Here is a 13,619-nt window from a genome sequence, read left to right as displayed (position 1 = left end):
CCAGCCCCCACTGCGTAGCTGTCCAAACCCTCCCCTCCCCTCCTCCCCTGTTTGGTCTGATAGCTGCTTTCTAAAAATATCACTGATTGGTCATGTTGGAATGACGTCATGGTGGAGGAGCAGCCATTTTGGATGCTGCCTTCAGACTGATTATCATGTGAGTGTAGTTTTGAATTTGAAAGGAAACTTCCGGGAGATTTCCAAGGCGTATTTTCAAAACTGAAGCAAAATGGGGAGTAGTGCACTGACGTTTAGTTGTTATAAGCTGGGGCTGATTTTCTTGAATATCCTCTATATGGTAAGTTAAACGTGAAAGTTTATCTTTCATTGCATTTGCTTGCACGTTCCTACAAGCTTGACTTTCAGCCTTTTAGCTTTGAATCAACCAGGGACTTTTCTTGAAATAACAACGAAAGCTTACCTTGAAGTTTCTCTATAAGTGATGACCCTGCCGTGTTAAAGAACAGACACAAGCTTTTCAATTTTCCGATTTCCCTAGCGTATAAAAAGCTAGAATTAAGTAAGCCAATTAAGCTTAGCTTTTACTGTCGAGTAATTTTTTACGAAGCATTGTTCATATTTTCTTGACCAGTTGGTGTGCCCGGTTTGTAATGGTGTGATTTTTTATCAGGATGTGTTTTTGTTGTTCGTTTGTGTCTAATTCATGCAGAAAAGTCGTCAGTGAACAACTGGCCGTGCAAGTTAATAAATGGTGAACACAGAGTGTGTTTGACAGATAAGAAAGTGCTCCATAAAGCAGTTAGAATATACCCCAATAACACAGTGAAGGAGTGGTTTGGGGTGACAGACTCAAAATCTGGAGGTCCCAGGTTTAAGTCCCGTTCTAACCGCTGTAAGGGGTTGTTTCTTGGTAGCCCCGAGCTCAACTTCTCAGTTGGGCTTGTAAATAGCCAGCTGGCTTGCCTTCTGCCAGTTGGAATTTTTTTTTTGTTTGTTTGTGAAGTTTATACTCAGCTCCACCAGCACTTGTGCTATAAACACTGCCGATGATAAATAAAGGTTGTTTATTTTATTTATTTTACCAAACAGAACTTAAACATACATGTTTAGATGTAATGGGTGCAAAGCATGTAGTAAAATACATGCAAGGTTTAACATCAGAGTCTGCGGCATTTTGTTGTTCCAGAAAATTTCCATACCCCACCCACGGAGGGTGTCTTGATTTGGAGCTCTCCTCCTCCCTCTCCCACATACACACTGATTTGGACATTCAAACAAAAAATCAAACATTTTATTGGTCAAGAATGTCTTCAGCAAGCAAAACTAAAGCAGATCTGATGCAAATCACTTTCAACACTGAATTGAAAACTGCATGCTCCTTTGCTTTAGAAAGTGGTGCAGGCAAACCAGGGGTTTCATTAAGTTTCGAAGTGGGGGGGGGCACCTATAAGAGAGTAGCGGGGCAGAAAATTACACTTGAAGTGAATTTCTTTATGTTCAGTTTGAAAGTAGGCAGGTACTGACTCTTGTGTATCCTGGTACTGGTACCCGGGTCCCACCTTCTAATGAGAACCCTGGAAACTACATGTAAATGCAATAATTGTCAGCTTAAGCAACTTTGGGTAGTCAATTAAAAACTGCTCTAACAGAGATTATAATACCTTCCAACCTTCTTTCTATTCATTTTGTTATCCCAAAGTGTCTAAACTAACGTTTATTCCCTTTCTCCCATTTGACATTGAGAAAGGAACTTTTGAAGATGTCATGATCACTAATCATTATTGTCATCTTTGGCCTTAAATCATTGAAAGGGATGCAAAAGCCTTCAAATTTTTTGCCATTATGTAGCATATATTTTGTGCTATATTTCTGACTTCATTCCACAACAGACCTATGCACTTTCTTTAATTCCTTCCTCATAGATGTTCTCCAGAAATATTTCGCTGCAAACGTTGCCTCTTTGCCTTCTTATCGATCTTCCTTTCCTTCACTAAAGTCCACCATGATACCACAATGTCTCCCTGTTCACAGGTGTTCAAAACATCCACATTATTTAGGATGTTATGTGGAGGGGCTTACCAACCCACAGCACTTAAAGTTGTTATCATCAGTTTACAATTTGGAGGGCAATCCCCCCATCTCCCTGCTCCCTAAAATCTGTTAAAATAAGTTTGTAAGACATCTTAGATACAGTTGGGATGCAAAATTGTGTCAGGCCTAGTCTATCAATAAGAGCATATTCAAGATATGTTTTCAGATCACCACTGTTATAACATCAAACTGTTTATCTTTATTTTGCAGATTGTAGGTTTGACTCTTATTATCGTCCCAGTTTACTCAAAAATAAGTGCTGTGTTCACTAGTTGGCCAATAGTGGGTGGTGCAATCGCATGTGGAGTTTTCATGATGTTAATGTCCATTGCTGGAATTTATGGTGCAATCAAACATCATCAGATTATTCTCTTTTTTGTATCCTTTATAAATGCCCTGGATTTTTGCTGGTTACACATGTATCATACAGTAATTATAATAATTATTTGTCACGTGCTGTGCACTTTGAATAAAAAGGAGGATTGAATGGAAAGATAATTGAAGGGCTCACTCAAAAACTATACTAAGTGGAAATTTGGTCACATTTGAAATTCAAAGAAATGCTCAAACATTGCTCTAATTCGGTCAACAGACTGATTGCCAGGTAAGAAACATAAAGACACTTTATTTTGTACTTGCACTTTTATGGTGTCTAATAAACCCTTCTCCAAAATGGCGGCAAAAATTCAAATAAGTTAAATTAAAAACGTATACCAGCACTAGAAAGAGCACTTTTACTTTAGTAACCTTGCAAAGTTTCGGCGTATCAGGTGTAATATCAGCTGAGAAAATGTAAGTTGAAAAATGAAAAACTTACAGATGTTTGTATGACTGGGAGGCATATAGCCCCAGTCATACAATAATAATAATAATAATAATAATAATAAGAAAAGGAGTTGAATTCTATCATCATCGCAGTTAATCTGAATTACAATGTGGTTACAATTGTACAACTTTAAAAATTACATAGTTTACTGTTAATTACAAACGTCTGTAAATTTGTCAAATTTTATCTTACATTTCCCAAGCTGATATAACACCTAATATGCTGAAACTTTGCAAGGTTACTAAAGTAAAGGAGCTCTTTCCAGTGCTGGTATCAGTTTTTGATTCAGTTCAATTTTAACTCATTCACGTCTGTTGCAGCCATTTTGGAGAAGGGTCTGTTACAAAGGTTAGAGTGTTATTGAAGGTTGTAGACGTTGTAATAAAATGTTATCCTTTTAATCCTTAACTATTGTCAGTACATGGCAGTTATGGTCATCATATTCATTATTCTCTTTTGCGTGTCTGTTGCGGCACTTGCTATAACATCAAGCCAGCGGAAAGCACTGTTGAAGAGAGGCTGGGAAACTTTGAGTAATCAAACGAAGGGTGACTTGCAACAGTGGGGGAAATGTTGTGGCTTTGAAAACATGACCATCACAGAAGGACCAGAAGGTCATCCATCGTGTGCAGGGGTAATTACGTTGTATTGCAAGTACATGTAGTAAGGGGTTTGTGGTCAATACTACTATACTTGAAAAGGACCCACTAAACCACAAAACAGATGATGGTCTAATTTTACAGCCAATAAAACTTTAAAGAAATGATTTAGAAATACATGAAACAAGAAATATGAGTGATAGGAACCGACGTTTCGGTGCATCTTGCGCCATTATCAAGGTACATAATTAATGATAAAAAGCGGTTTGTAAAGGCTAAGTTGAAGCGAATTTGCATAACATAGCGGCAAGCTAATTACTTAAATACTTTCGCACGAAGAGAATCGGACTGCACATTCAATGTTGGTTTAAGCTCTTGAATATACAACATTTCATTGACAAGGCAGTCAAATTTGTTCATGCATTTCTTGAGCACATTGAAGCCTGCTAAGAAATTGTTCGGAACAGCAGTGTTATGTTCTTTGTAGTAATGCTTGCAGATTGATGACACCTTTTGACGGTGTCCCTCAACGCGCGTGTGAAGGTGGCCCTTTGTATACCCAACAACCTGCATCACACAGGTCACACTTGAATAAATAGACAACACATTGCTGGGTTACAATGTTGGGCTTGGGCTCACGCAGGCTTAGATCTTGATTAAGCTTACGGCTAGTAAACACAGGTTGAATGGTCTTTCCCACCTTGCTGCTAAGATCTCTAAGTTGCTGTTTGACAGACACTGCAGCATCCTGATCTTTATAGGGGATAGCTATCCGGATGACGTCATCGGTATGCTGTTATATACAATTATCATGGTGACCTGCAGTTGTGACCTATGACCTGAAAAAGAAACCTTCCACAGAATGCCTTGTTTTTAAATTATTATGTAACACTGCTCAATTAAAATACCTCTAGTCAGTTCCTTGTCTTGAATTTCAGTGTGAATTTGCCAAACTTTCAATTGATGGCTTTTGTGATTTTTCAGCTTGCCTGTTGTACAAAGAATGAGACCCACATGTATTCATGTTTAAAGGGTTGTAACACATGTTATCGCATGTGTGAAGATGGTCTGTTGGCCATAAAGGACGCAGTTGGGGGTGTTGGTCTCTTCTTTAGTTTTACACTGGTGAGTACGTATAACTTACTCAAATAAAAATAATATTGCCTCTGCTCCATAAGCTTTTAGTTTTTTCATGTTTTCTTTTAATTTTATTTTGCCATACTTAATAATGTGCAGTTCCAGAAAAAAAATCCATACCCACCCCCACAGAAGGGGCTTAAAAGTACAAATTTTAGAAGCAAAGTATGAAGCTAAACTGGGATTTCCTGGGGGAAAGGGGGGGACAAAAACCTTCCATGGGGGGAAGTGCACAATACCGATTTATGAAACATAAATTTCAAACAAAGCAAAGGAAGTAGAAATGGTGAAGAAACCTAAAAAAAAGCCACAAGGCTTTAAAAAATAATAATGTTAAGTTTCCTCTCAAGGTTCAAGATTGAATGGCCTACCACATGTATGAATTTGGATCAACAAGAAAAAAAAGACACTCAAAGATCACAACTATTCAGACAAGAAACCGTAAATAAAAAATTATTAAAAAATAATTCTTTATTTTTGAAAGCAGCAAGAGGAGACGGGTTAGTGGTCTTGGGAATGAATAGAATTTCAGTTTGTATAATGGAAACATAAAAGAAATAGAACATGAAAATTGTTTGCTGTTTTGTTAATTTGAGCATGAAATGATTAAAGGGTCATTGTGACATGTTATACTTAAATAAATAATAAATAAATAAAAAGATTTATAACATTGCTGTACACGGTACAAATGTGGAAACAATGTTATTGTAGTGAGAATGATGAATTAATCGGTAAGTGATACAGGCATACTCGGGAAAAAATCTGAATGCTCCTATCAGGAGTCGAACCTAAGACCTTCCGATTACTAGTTTGGATGCTCTACCACCGAGCTACAGGAGACTCATGAGAGCTAAGGCCATTAAACTAGGTTCATGGGACAAACATCCTGCATACTGCTAGGATTTTGTTGTACTTTGAAGTGAGGTTAGTAGGCTCACTGAGCTTGACACATTAAGGTAGAATTAGATGTTTCAGTTCCAGGATGACTACGCAAGTTTGATTTCAGATTTTTATGGGGAGCGGGTAGGAACAAACACTCCTAATTACTTTAGTAACAAATAAAGGACAACTTTACTAGGCATTTTGTTAGAAGCAAGGACCTAACTACTGGTACCCATGAACATTTTAGCTGCCTTTGGAGAGATTAGCCATTTTCACGCCAAAGCCTGGTTTTCACAAGCGACGCAAGCACAGGCACAACACAAGCACAAGCATAACAGCATATATATGTTAAGGACGGTGCCTACTTTTGTTACTGCGCATACCTCCTGCACATCTCAAGATACTTGGGTTTCTTATGGATGGTGCCTACTAATATAGGGATATTTTTGCGAGGTTTAAAAACTATGCTGAGAAAGCAGAACTTAGCAAGTGCTCTTGGTATCCATAAAGAAAATTGAGGGTAACCATGCTTTTTTCAGAGATAATTAATCTTTAATTTGGGAAAAAATACTATACATTGCTCTGTATTTTAGCCCTTTTAGAATTGTTCCTTGATTATCCCTAAAGATGCATGGTTACCCCCAATTTTCTTTTTGGATTCCAGTGGCCCTTGCTAAGATCTGCTTTTCCAGGATAGGCATGAACTGCGCAAAAATACCTCTGTGTTAGTAGGCACCATGCTTAAGTGAAAAGGAAGGCGATGCAAGCACAAAAGGAAAATTTTTGATCCTTGTGCTTGTGCTTGTGCTTGTGCTTGTTCTTATGCTTGCGTCAAGATCATTGTAACAGGGAAATAAGCACTCTTGTGCTTGCAGCTGTGCTTGTATCACTAATGAAAACCAGGCTTAAAGACGGATCGTCCACCTAGACAGGTAACTCATCTGAACTTTATAGAAGGTGGATTATCCATCTCAGACATCTAATTCATCCTCAAAATCCATCTCAAAATACAGATAATCAGGTGGATTATCCATCCAAAATGAACACTGCTCCCCTTTCACATTAAGATGGGTTATCCACGGATAATCCTTGTAGACGGATGATCCCTCTCTAGTGTGAAAACAGCCATTTAAAGCCTGAGTCTAAATGAGTCATGCCTGCTACTAAGACCTCTCTCGCCACAAAAATTAATGAAAACCCTGCTTTTCCATACAGTACAAGGGTGGCATGCTGTTTCAACAACACTGACACTCAACTTGACGTTTTTGCGAAACTCTTGCAAAAAAGTCAAGCATTACAGTTTTTTCACCCTCTTGAGAGACAAGTGTCTCGACACAACTCTCGTCTCTCGAGACAAGAGTCGCATCTCGCAAGAGGGTGGTACCTTACTTTTGAGTGGTACTGTATTTTCTAGAGCACAGTATATCATTATCATAATTTCTTGTTTTTTTCTCTTTTCAGTTTTTGGGAGTTTACATGGCATTCCGTTATCGGCATCTTAAAGATCCAAGAGCCAATCCCAGTGCATTTCTATGACCATGGGTGTCAGAGATTCTTTAGCATTCACTGGAGTCATCCCTGCATCTAGGTGTGCTGTATTGATGTACCAGTAACTGATTCCAGTCAGCATTAGAGAGATTAAGCATCACGTTTGCGGCAAACGGCAAACGATAGAAATGACCACGTGACCATGTTTACACAACATTTATCACTCGCAGTTTTCAGTTTCTCAGAAAAAATTGAGTACAGTCGAACCTCCACAACGGCCACCTCTCCACAACGGCCACCTCTCTACAACGGCCACATTTTTTTGTCCCGGCAGACAGTCCATACATAAGCTCTTGTTTAAACCTCTCTACAACGGCCACCTCTCTACAACGGCAATGGCCACTAAAGTGCGTCCCCAACTGCCAAAATAACCTCTAGACAACGGCCTGTACAGTTCTTTTTTGTAAAAAAACACCTTTTTATAAACTGTTGCAGTAATCGACATTTATCTTCGGAACATTACGTTTCTGTATCCATTTTAACGATATACGTATTTTGATTGTGTTCCATTTAAATGCTGCAGTAAGCATAAATTGTCTACAATAATATGGCGAATGTTGCGAACCTTGTTTGTTTCGTCTTGTTAACATTTTGATTCAAAATATTATTTACGTTTTATTGTGTATTTTATCTATATATCTATTATTTAAGATTGGATTGCCATTATAGGCTACAGTAAGCATGAACTTGGCACAATAAACATGTTGTACTTCCCGAAAAAAAGGTGTCATATGACACCCCTACCTCCCCATAACGGCCACCTCTCCACAACGGCCACTTTCTTCTGTCCCCAAGGTGGCCGTTGTGGAGAGGTTCAACTGTAGCTTTGTGTTAGCTTCAGAGGCCAGAATTATCTTGTACTACAGCTGTATTCTCATCTATGCACTCATTTTTTCAAGAAAACATAAACGCAAATCTCATGTTTGCCGTTTGCAGTAAACATGGTGCTTAATTCTCTATTAACAATGCCTCTCTGGTTTTCTGGATCTGACTTCCAATATTATTGTTAGACACCAGTTTATCAGTGATGAGGCATCTTAGTTTTACAGTCATCTTAGACTTCCTTACAGGAAATTTTCTATTTTTTTCTTATTTTTGATTGCTATCGTAAATAGCATTATGTAGAATGTACAGTATACTCCTGCCATCTTGACCACTCAGGAGAAATAAGAGGTTGTTTTAAAGAGAGTGGGTGTTTGAGATAGGCAGTGGTAAATTATTGTAAACAATGGCGAACTTAAGTAGCAATGACACCACTGCCAATGAAAATGCAAGTTTCAATGTAAATTTGTGGAATTTGAACTATTTGCAATTCTTCTAACTTGTTCAACTTCTACAATCTGGGTGAACTGGTTAAGGCTCCTTTAGACAAGGCTGAACATGTCTGCATCTAGTTATTCTGGTCATGTCTGCTCTGCTGTTCATGACATCATCATCATCATCATTTATTTGCCTTTGTAAAAGAAGGAAACATAGCACATGTAGTAGCATTGCTTGTGGTTGGATGTCCAATGCGGGAGTCTCTGTCAAAAAGGTCACATCTGTAGATAGTCTCTGGACTGTTGGAGTTGCAGCGCTCTTTCCTGTGGGCCGCTCATCTTCCACTGTGTTCATCAGCCTCTCTTCCACATAACAATCAAGGACCTAGGAAGCAAAGAAAGATAATTAAAAGTTTGCCATCATGTGTTTATGTTCTCCCCAAGACCTTGAATTTCATTTCACATTGTTGCTTTGCTGAAGACAGCAGAGAAAATATTATTGATGTACTAAAATGTTTAACACTTGTTTTTGCTCATTAGACTTACATTGAACTATGGCATTCCTGTTGCCATGGCAGTCATTGTTGCTTGAGTTCCCTCATATCCAAGGAAAACAGGCTTTTGCTTGAGATAGACATAGGTTTGAGCTAGATGGTACAGTGCTTGTGAAAGCAGCAGGGGTCCACTTTCAGCAAACACTCCAGGAATGCAACTCCAGGGATACAAAAAGTTGTGTTGCAAACCATCAACTTTTTCAAATTTTATTGTAGTTATCAGAAGAAAGTTTCATTCAACCCCAAACTTTCAAAACAATTTATTTTACGTGTTTGGTGGGGCAGAAATTTTATTTCTTGCTCATTTAATCCACAACAAATGATATCGTACCATTAGACGTCCCATTCCTTTGAAATAATTAATTACGATATGCATTTACCCCCTTTGTTTTAACGGAGAGGTTTTTTGTAACTTAACAGAGATGTTTCTTTTGGCCCACAGCAGGGCAAAAGTGTTAGTTGTACCTCCATAGCGCACTACAATGCATTAGACTGAAAACTCAGCCTTTTGTTATCATTGGCTAATTTTTTCAAGTTGCAATCCATTTCCATCCTAGCCATCCGCAGCCAAACATAATGAATACTAGTTTCTGTGCACTAGTAGGGTTATTGTTAACTAAACTAAATCATTATCTTAATGATTCCATTGAAACAAATACGTTTTTTGGCTATTCAGAGTGACACTAAGAATAGGTTACACTGCCCCTTTAATTAGTGATATTGTAAAGAGAAATTATAGGCTAGTCACTATTGGGTTGAAAGTGTTGATCAATTCATGCAAAGGTTAACTAAAAATTCAAATGTAGCTGTTGTGTTATTCTGTCTATCATTAAGTGGCCCTTTTTAATTCCTATCAATTTTTGTAAAAAAATTATGTTTTCCAGAGTTGGAGCAGTAGAGAGATTTAAAATCACATTTACAGCAAAGAGTAAATGTGAGATTTGCATTTATGTCCTCTTGAAAAATGTATTACACAGATGAGAATAGTCCAAAATAATTCTGACCTTTGATGCTAATGCAAAACTACTCAATGTTACTAAAACATTTCAAACAGCGAGTGGCAAATATGGGGTACACAAGGTGACATGGGGTGCTTACCATTTACACAAACCACCCAGATGGAAATTTTCGGCATAAATACGAAATAATTTAGCTTGTCTTAACAGAAGATGGATAACATGCAAAAAGTATGAACATCAGCTGTAAATCCCAAAAGGAGTAATAAAAATGCATTACTTTGACCAGAAGCCCATAATTTCAGAAGTATTCCAAATGGAAAGATGTGTACCATTTGATTTTCCAACTGGAATTTCCAGGTTTTCCATGTAAATGGTAAGCACCCGTGGTCATTTCTGCCATTTGCTTAATCTCTTTATCATGTCAAATAAGTAATACCAGTCCTCAAAATGTTTTGTACAGTAGTAGGCAAAATAACGGCAGTAGTGGGAAGAAAAAGCTTAGTCCAAAAGGGTCTTGTGGAAAATTAGTGTGATCTAAGCAGTAGGTAGCCAGCTGAGGGTTCTCCAGCATTTTGAGATTGCTGAATAGTATTGTTTATTACGGATGCCCAAGCTTTATCATGGAGTATTGACACTGATTATTAAGCACACCCTTGGAGAAGGTACTTGCTTATAAAATGTGTTGAGTAGTTGTACAGCGTCTATTACAGTTCCTATAAGACTTTTATATATCATACAGGTTTATGTTAGAACTTCACACTGGAACCTATTTAATGCTATCATTTCAATTGCCAGTTTTTTGGAAATGCCAGTTGTTGTTTTGTTTTGGTACCATTGGGGCAAGCATCAGTAAGAAGGTGAAGTGAAGATTGGTTACCAAACTGGCAGCCAGTGGATTTGCCCATGAACAAACTTGCCCACAACAAATTCAACCACAGTAAGACTTCCTCAAGCCTGCAAGAGTGGACACCTTTTCCAGCTTTTGTTTCACACACTGGGTGAAAAAAAGCTGTAATAGATGTCTGCACTTTTCACCCAGTGAGTGAAGCAGAGGCCAGAAGGGGTGTGGCGACCTTTCACCCAATGGGTGAAATCAAAGCAAAAAGGTGTCTGCTTTTGCAGGCTTAGTCTCCCTCGCAGCCGTTTTTAGTGTCGTCACGCAACGCTCCTCCCCACTAACGGCTGCTAAACTTCAAACCACATTTCTTTCCCGTTGTTGACCAATCACAACTTTGCTTCCATATCCTGGAGCCAGTCGCGCCATTACCACTTGTCCAATCACAGCTCACGTTTTATTCGGTGACTGCGTGGGGCCGACAGAACAAATCAAGATGTGTTTAAAAGTGTTGACGGGCCAACGCGACTCCTGCAGTTCGCAAGGAGATTTCTAATAAAGCATTCAACGGTACCTTAGCCCTGCTTAATGATTTTCATCTTGATCTTGAAGGGAATACTCAAATATACTGAATGGAGGAAAAACCCCATGAGATTTACGCGGGACACGTCAAGATATCGAGCCGTGATTGGTTTCATGGCAAGCAAAAGCCCGAAACCTGATTGGTGGAATAGCTAATTATCACGTGCAAACACCATGCGCCCATAACAACGGGAAAGGAAGGAAGGACTATCACAGGCTAGGCTTCCTCGCATTCACAATAAATTAATACAATGTACAGCATCCAACACAGCCAGTTTTAAGGTGATTTACTTGTTTTTGAAGTCACTAATTATTAGTAAGTGTTGAAAGTTATTTCGCCCCTACCTTGATTGTATTTTACTACATTCTATATTGATCAGTAAAAAAAATATATCTTGTTCAATAAATTAGAACCAAAACCAATAATGGGTTTCTTGCAGGCTTTTTCTCATGGGTTACACCATTTAATTGCATTTGCTTCAAATTCTAATAATGTTGGATCGTTTTGTTGTTTTCGTTTGCTGTAATTGGTTACAGTGGTGATTTGCACATATTTTAGTTATGTCATTCAATTGAATAGTCCTCTAACATGGAAAGCATTCCCATGGGTGAGTCAAAATTGTTGTGGGCAAATTTTCCAGATGGTAAATTGAATGAGGTTTTCAATGTATTTCACCCTTCTTAGGGGGAGGGGGAGGAGAGGTGGTTTCTTCCCCTGCACCACCCTCCCCACCCAACGCTGAAAAGCCTGATAATTGGACTAGATAGCTGGTCTTTCATCTTGCCTCATTAACATTTGTGTATAGTTGGTCATTTTAAATTCATTGTGGAATTAAAATATATATTTATTTTGTGATGAAGATTTACAATAGTGGTCATTTTGGGAAGAGTGTAGCGTTGTTATTACATTTTTTTTTTTTTTGGGGGGGGGGGTGGGGGTGGGGGGTTAAAGTGGTATTCTGAGAAGAAGATTGGTCTCTCCCTAGTCTTACTCTCTGGATACTCGCCCCAGACCTTTCGTTTGAAGACCGCGCTTGTTCGTATAAACAGACCAACACAAAAATACAACTGTCTTGCATTCAAAGCCCCAGATCTCTCTTGGCCAGTAAAACGCTAAAGCAAGATTTTAAGAACAACAACAATGTAAATGTTTTATGATTATAGGTTGGGAAAAATTTGGCGCACGTGACTTTTAAAATTTCCCTGGCGCCAAAAAAAGTAGGCCAAATAAGGTCGAATCGATGCTGGCAGAGGTTTCTTTCTGGTAAGTCTTTTAGCATGAACGAAGTCGTTTCCGTCTCTAGTATTTCGTGTAGTCGGCTTGTTTACTCGAAATACAAGAGACGCGAAAGACTTTGTACATGCGAAAAGACCTCCCAGAAAGAAACCTCTGATAGCAGGGTAATGAAAACACTGTGCCCCATATGTGAAACAAAAAACCTAAGAAAAATTTATTGTTTTCTGAGGTTGTGTATGGACCTTCAAAAGGGATATCTTTGAACACTCCCGTTCAGAGTTGTTAAGTCACAGAACATTTTATCCGAAAAGAATTTCATTCTCCAAATTTACGAGCTGCTCTTGGCTTTCCGAAAACCCTGGTGGCCTTATTTTTCAGCGTAAACTGGCATTTCTTCTCTCTGAGAAAACACAAAAAATGAATTTTTCCAGGTTAAGAAAATGTCAGGTGATACTACACCAAAAGAAAAAGCTGTTTTTTCTTGTTACGTATCTTTGAGACGATTAACCCTTCTTAAAAGTCCTTGCAGTATTGCAGTGATCAGCATCAAATTTCTCCTTGTAATGCCATGCTTATTCAACCCCTGAGGTCATGAGAATTAAATATATGATCACCCAAGGTGAATTTTCTTAACTTCTTCTCAGTACGTTTATAAGAAAAGTATGGGGACAAGATAGGAGAATTTGGTCTTTGATATTAGGGGTTAAAGTGTAAGGCCTACCCAACGAAAACTTCACCGAATGGAACTATTGGGACATATTTTGTTATGTGGGCTCATCCACCAATCGGCAGATCAAAAACCATCATCAAGGACGAAGCCCTGGTCCGTGTATTTAATAGTCTCCCGCTTTCTCCGCTTGTCCTTTCATTCAAAAACTTCTAAATAATTCATAAGCCCATTGGCCTATCAAATGGTCGATAATACAACATGTGCAGTGACGTTATATCGATAAACCTCCTCCTCATTAGTATGCGGTGTTTTATCAACTGATAAAACACTCCTCGTTGGTCGTTAGTATGCGGTTTTTTTCTCGTATAGCTTCGTATGCTAATTTCCGACGTTCACAGAAGCATAATTGTTATGAACTCTATTGACACACGCTTTTCCAGGAATGTTTTTGAAGCTTTAAAAAAAAAATTATTTGGAAA

The 13,619-nt window shown here is 38.4% G+C and overlaps 1 protein-coding gene and 1 long non-coding RNA gene across 2 annotated transcripts; both read left to right on the top strand.

The window, feature by feature from the left end:
- The first annotated feature begins 111 nt into the window (after window positions 1-111).
- LOC146450800 (tetraspanin-31-B-like) lies at window positions 112-7,240 on the top strand. The gene is made up of 5 exons (XM_085100020.1): window positions 112-298; window positions 2,263-2,430; window positions 3,297-3,512; window positions 4,462-4,602; window positions 6,958-7,240. Exons 1-5 carry the CDS (start codon window positions 230-232, stop codon window positions 7,030-7,032), a joined length of 669 nt encoding a protein of 222 aa, XP_084956146.1. The 5' UTR covers window positions 112-229; the 3' UTR covers window positions 7,033-7,240.
- Window positions 7,241-7,870: 630 nt separating this feature from the next.
- Window positions 7,871-12,093, top strand: LOC146450799 (uncharacterized). Its single transcript, XR_014860228.1, has 2 exons — window positions 7,871-10,943; window positions 11,455-12,093. It is a non-coding gene; the product is annotated as an uncharacterized LOC146450799 (long non-coding RNA).
- Window positions 12,094-13,619: the final 1,526 nt, after the last annotated feature.

The sequence above is a fragment of the Pavona decussata genome, unplaced genomic scaffold, assembly GCF_977016875.1.
Source record: "Pavona decussata unplaced genomic scaffold, jaPavDecu1.1 SCAFFOLD_426, whole genome shotgun sequence".
Lineage (NCBI taxonomy): Eukaryota > Metazoa > Cnidaria > Anthozoa > Scleractinia > Agariciidae > Pavona > Pavona decussata.
This window is presented reverse-complemented; position numbering and strand designations above follow the sequence as displayed.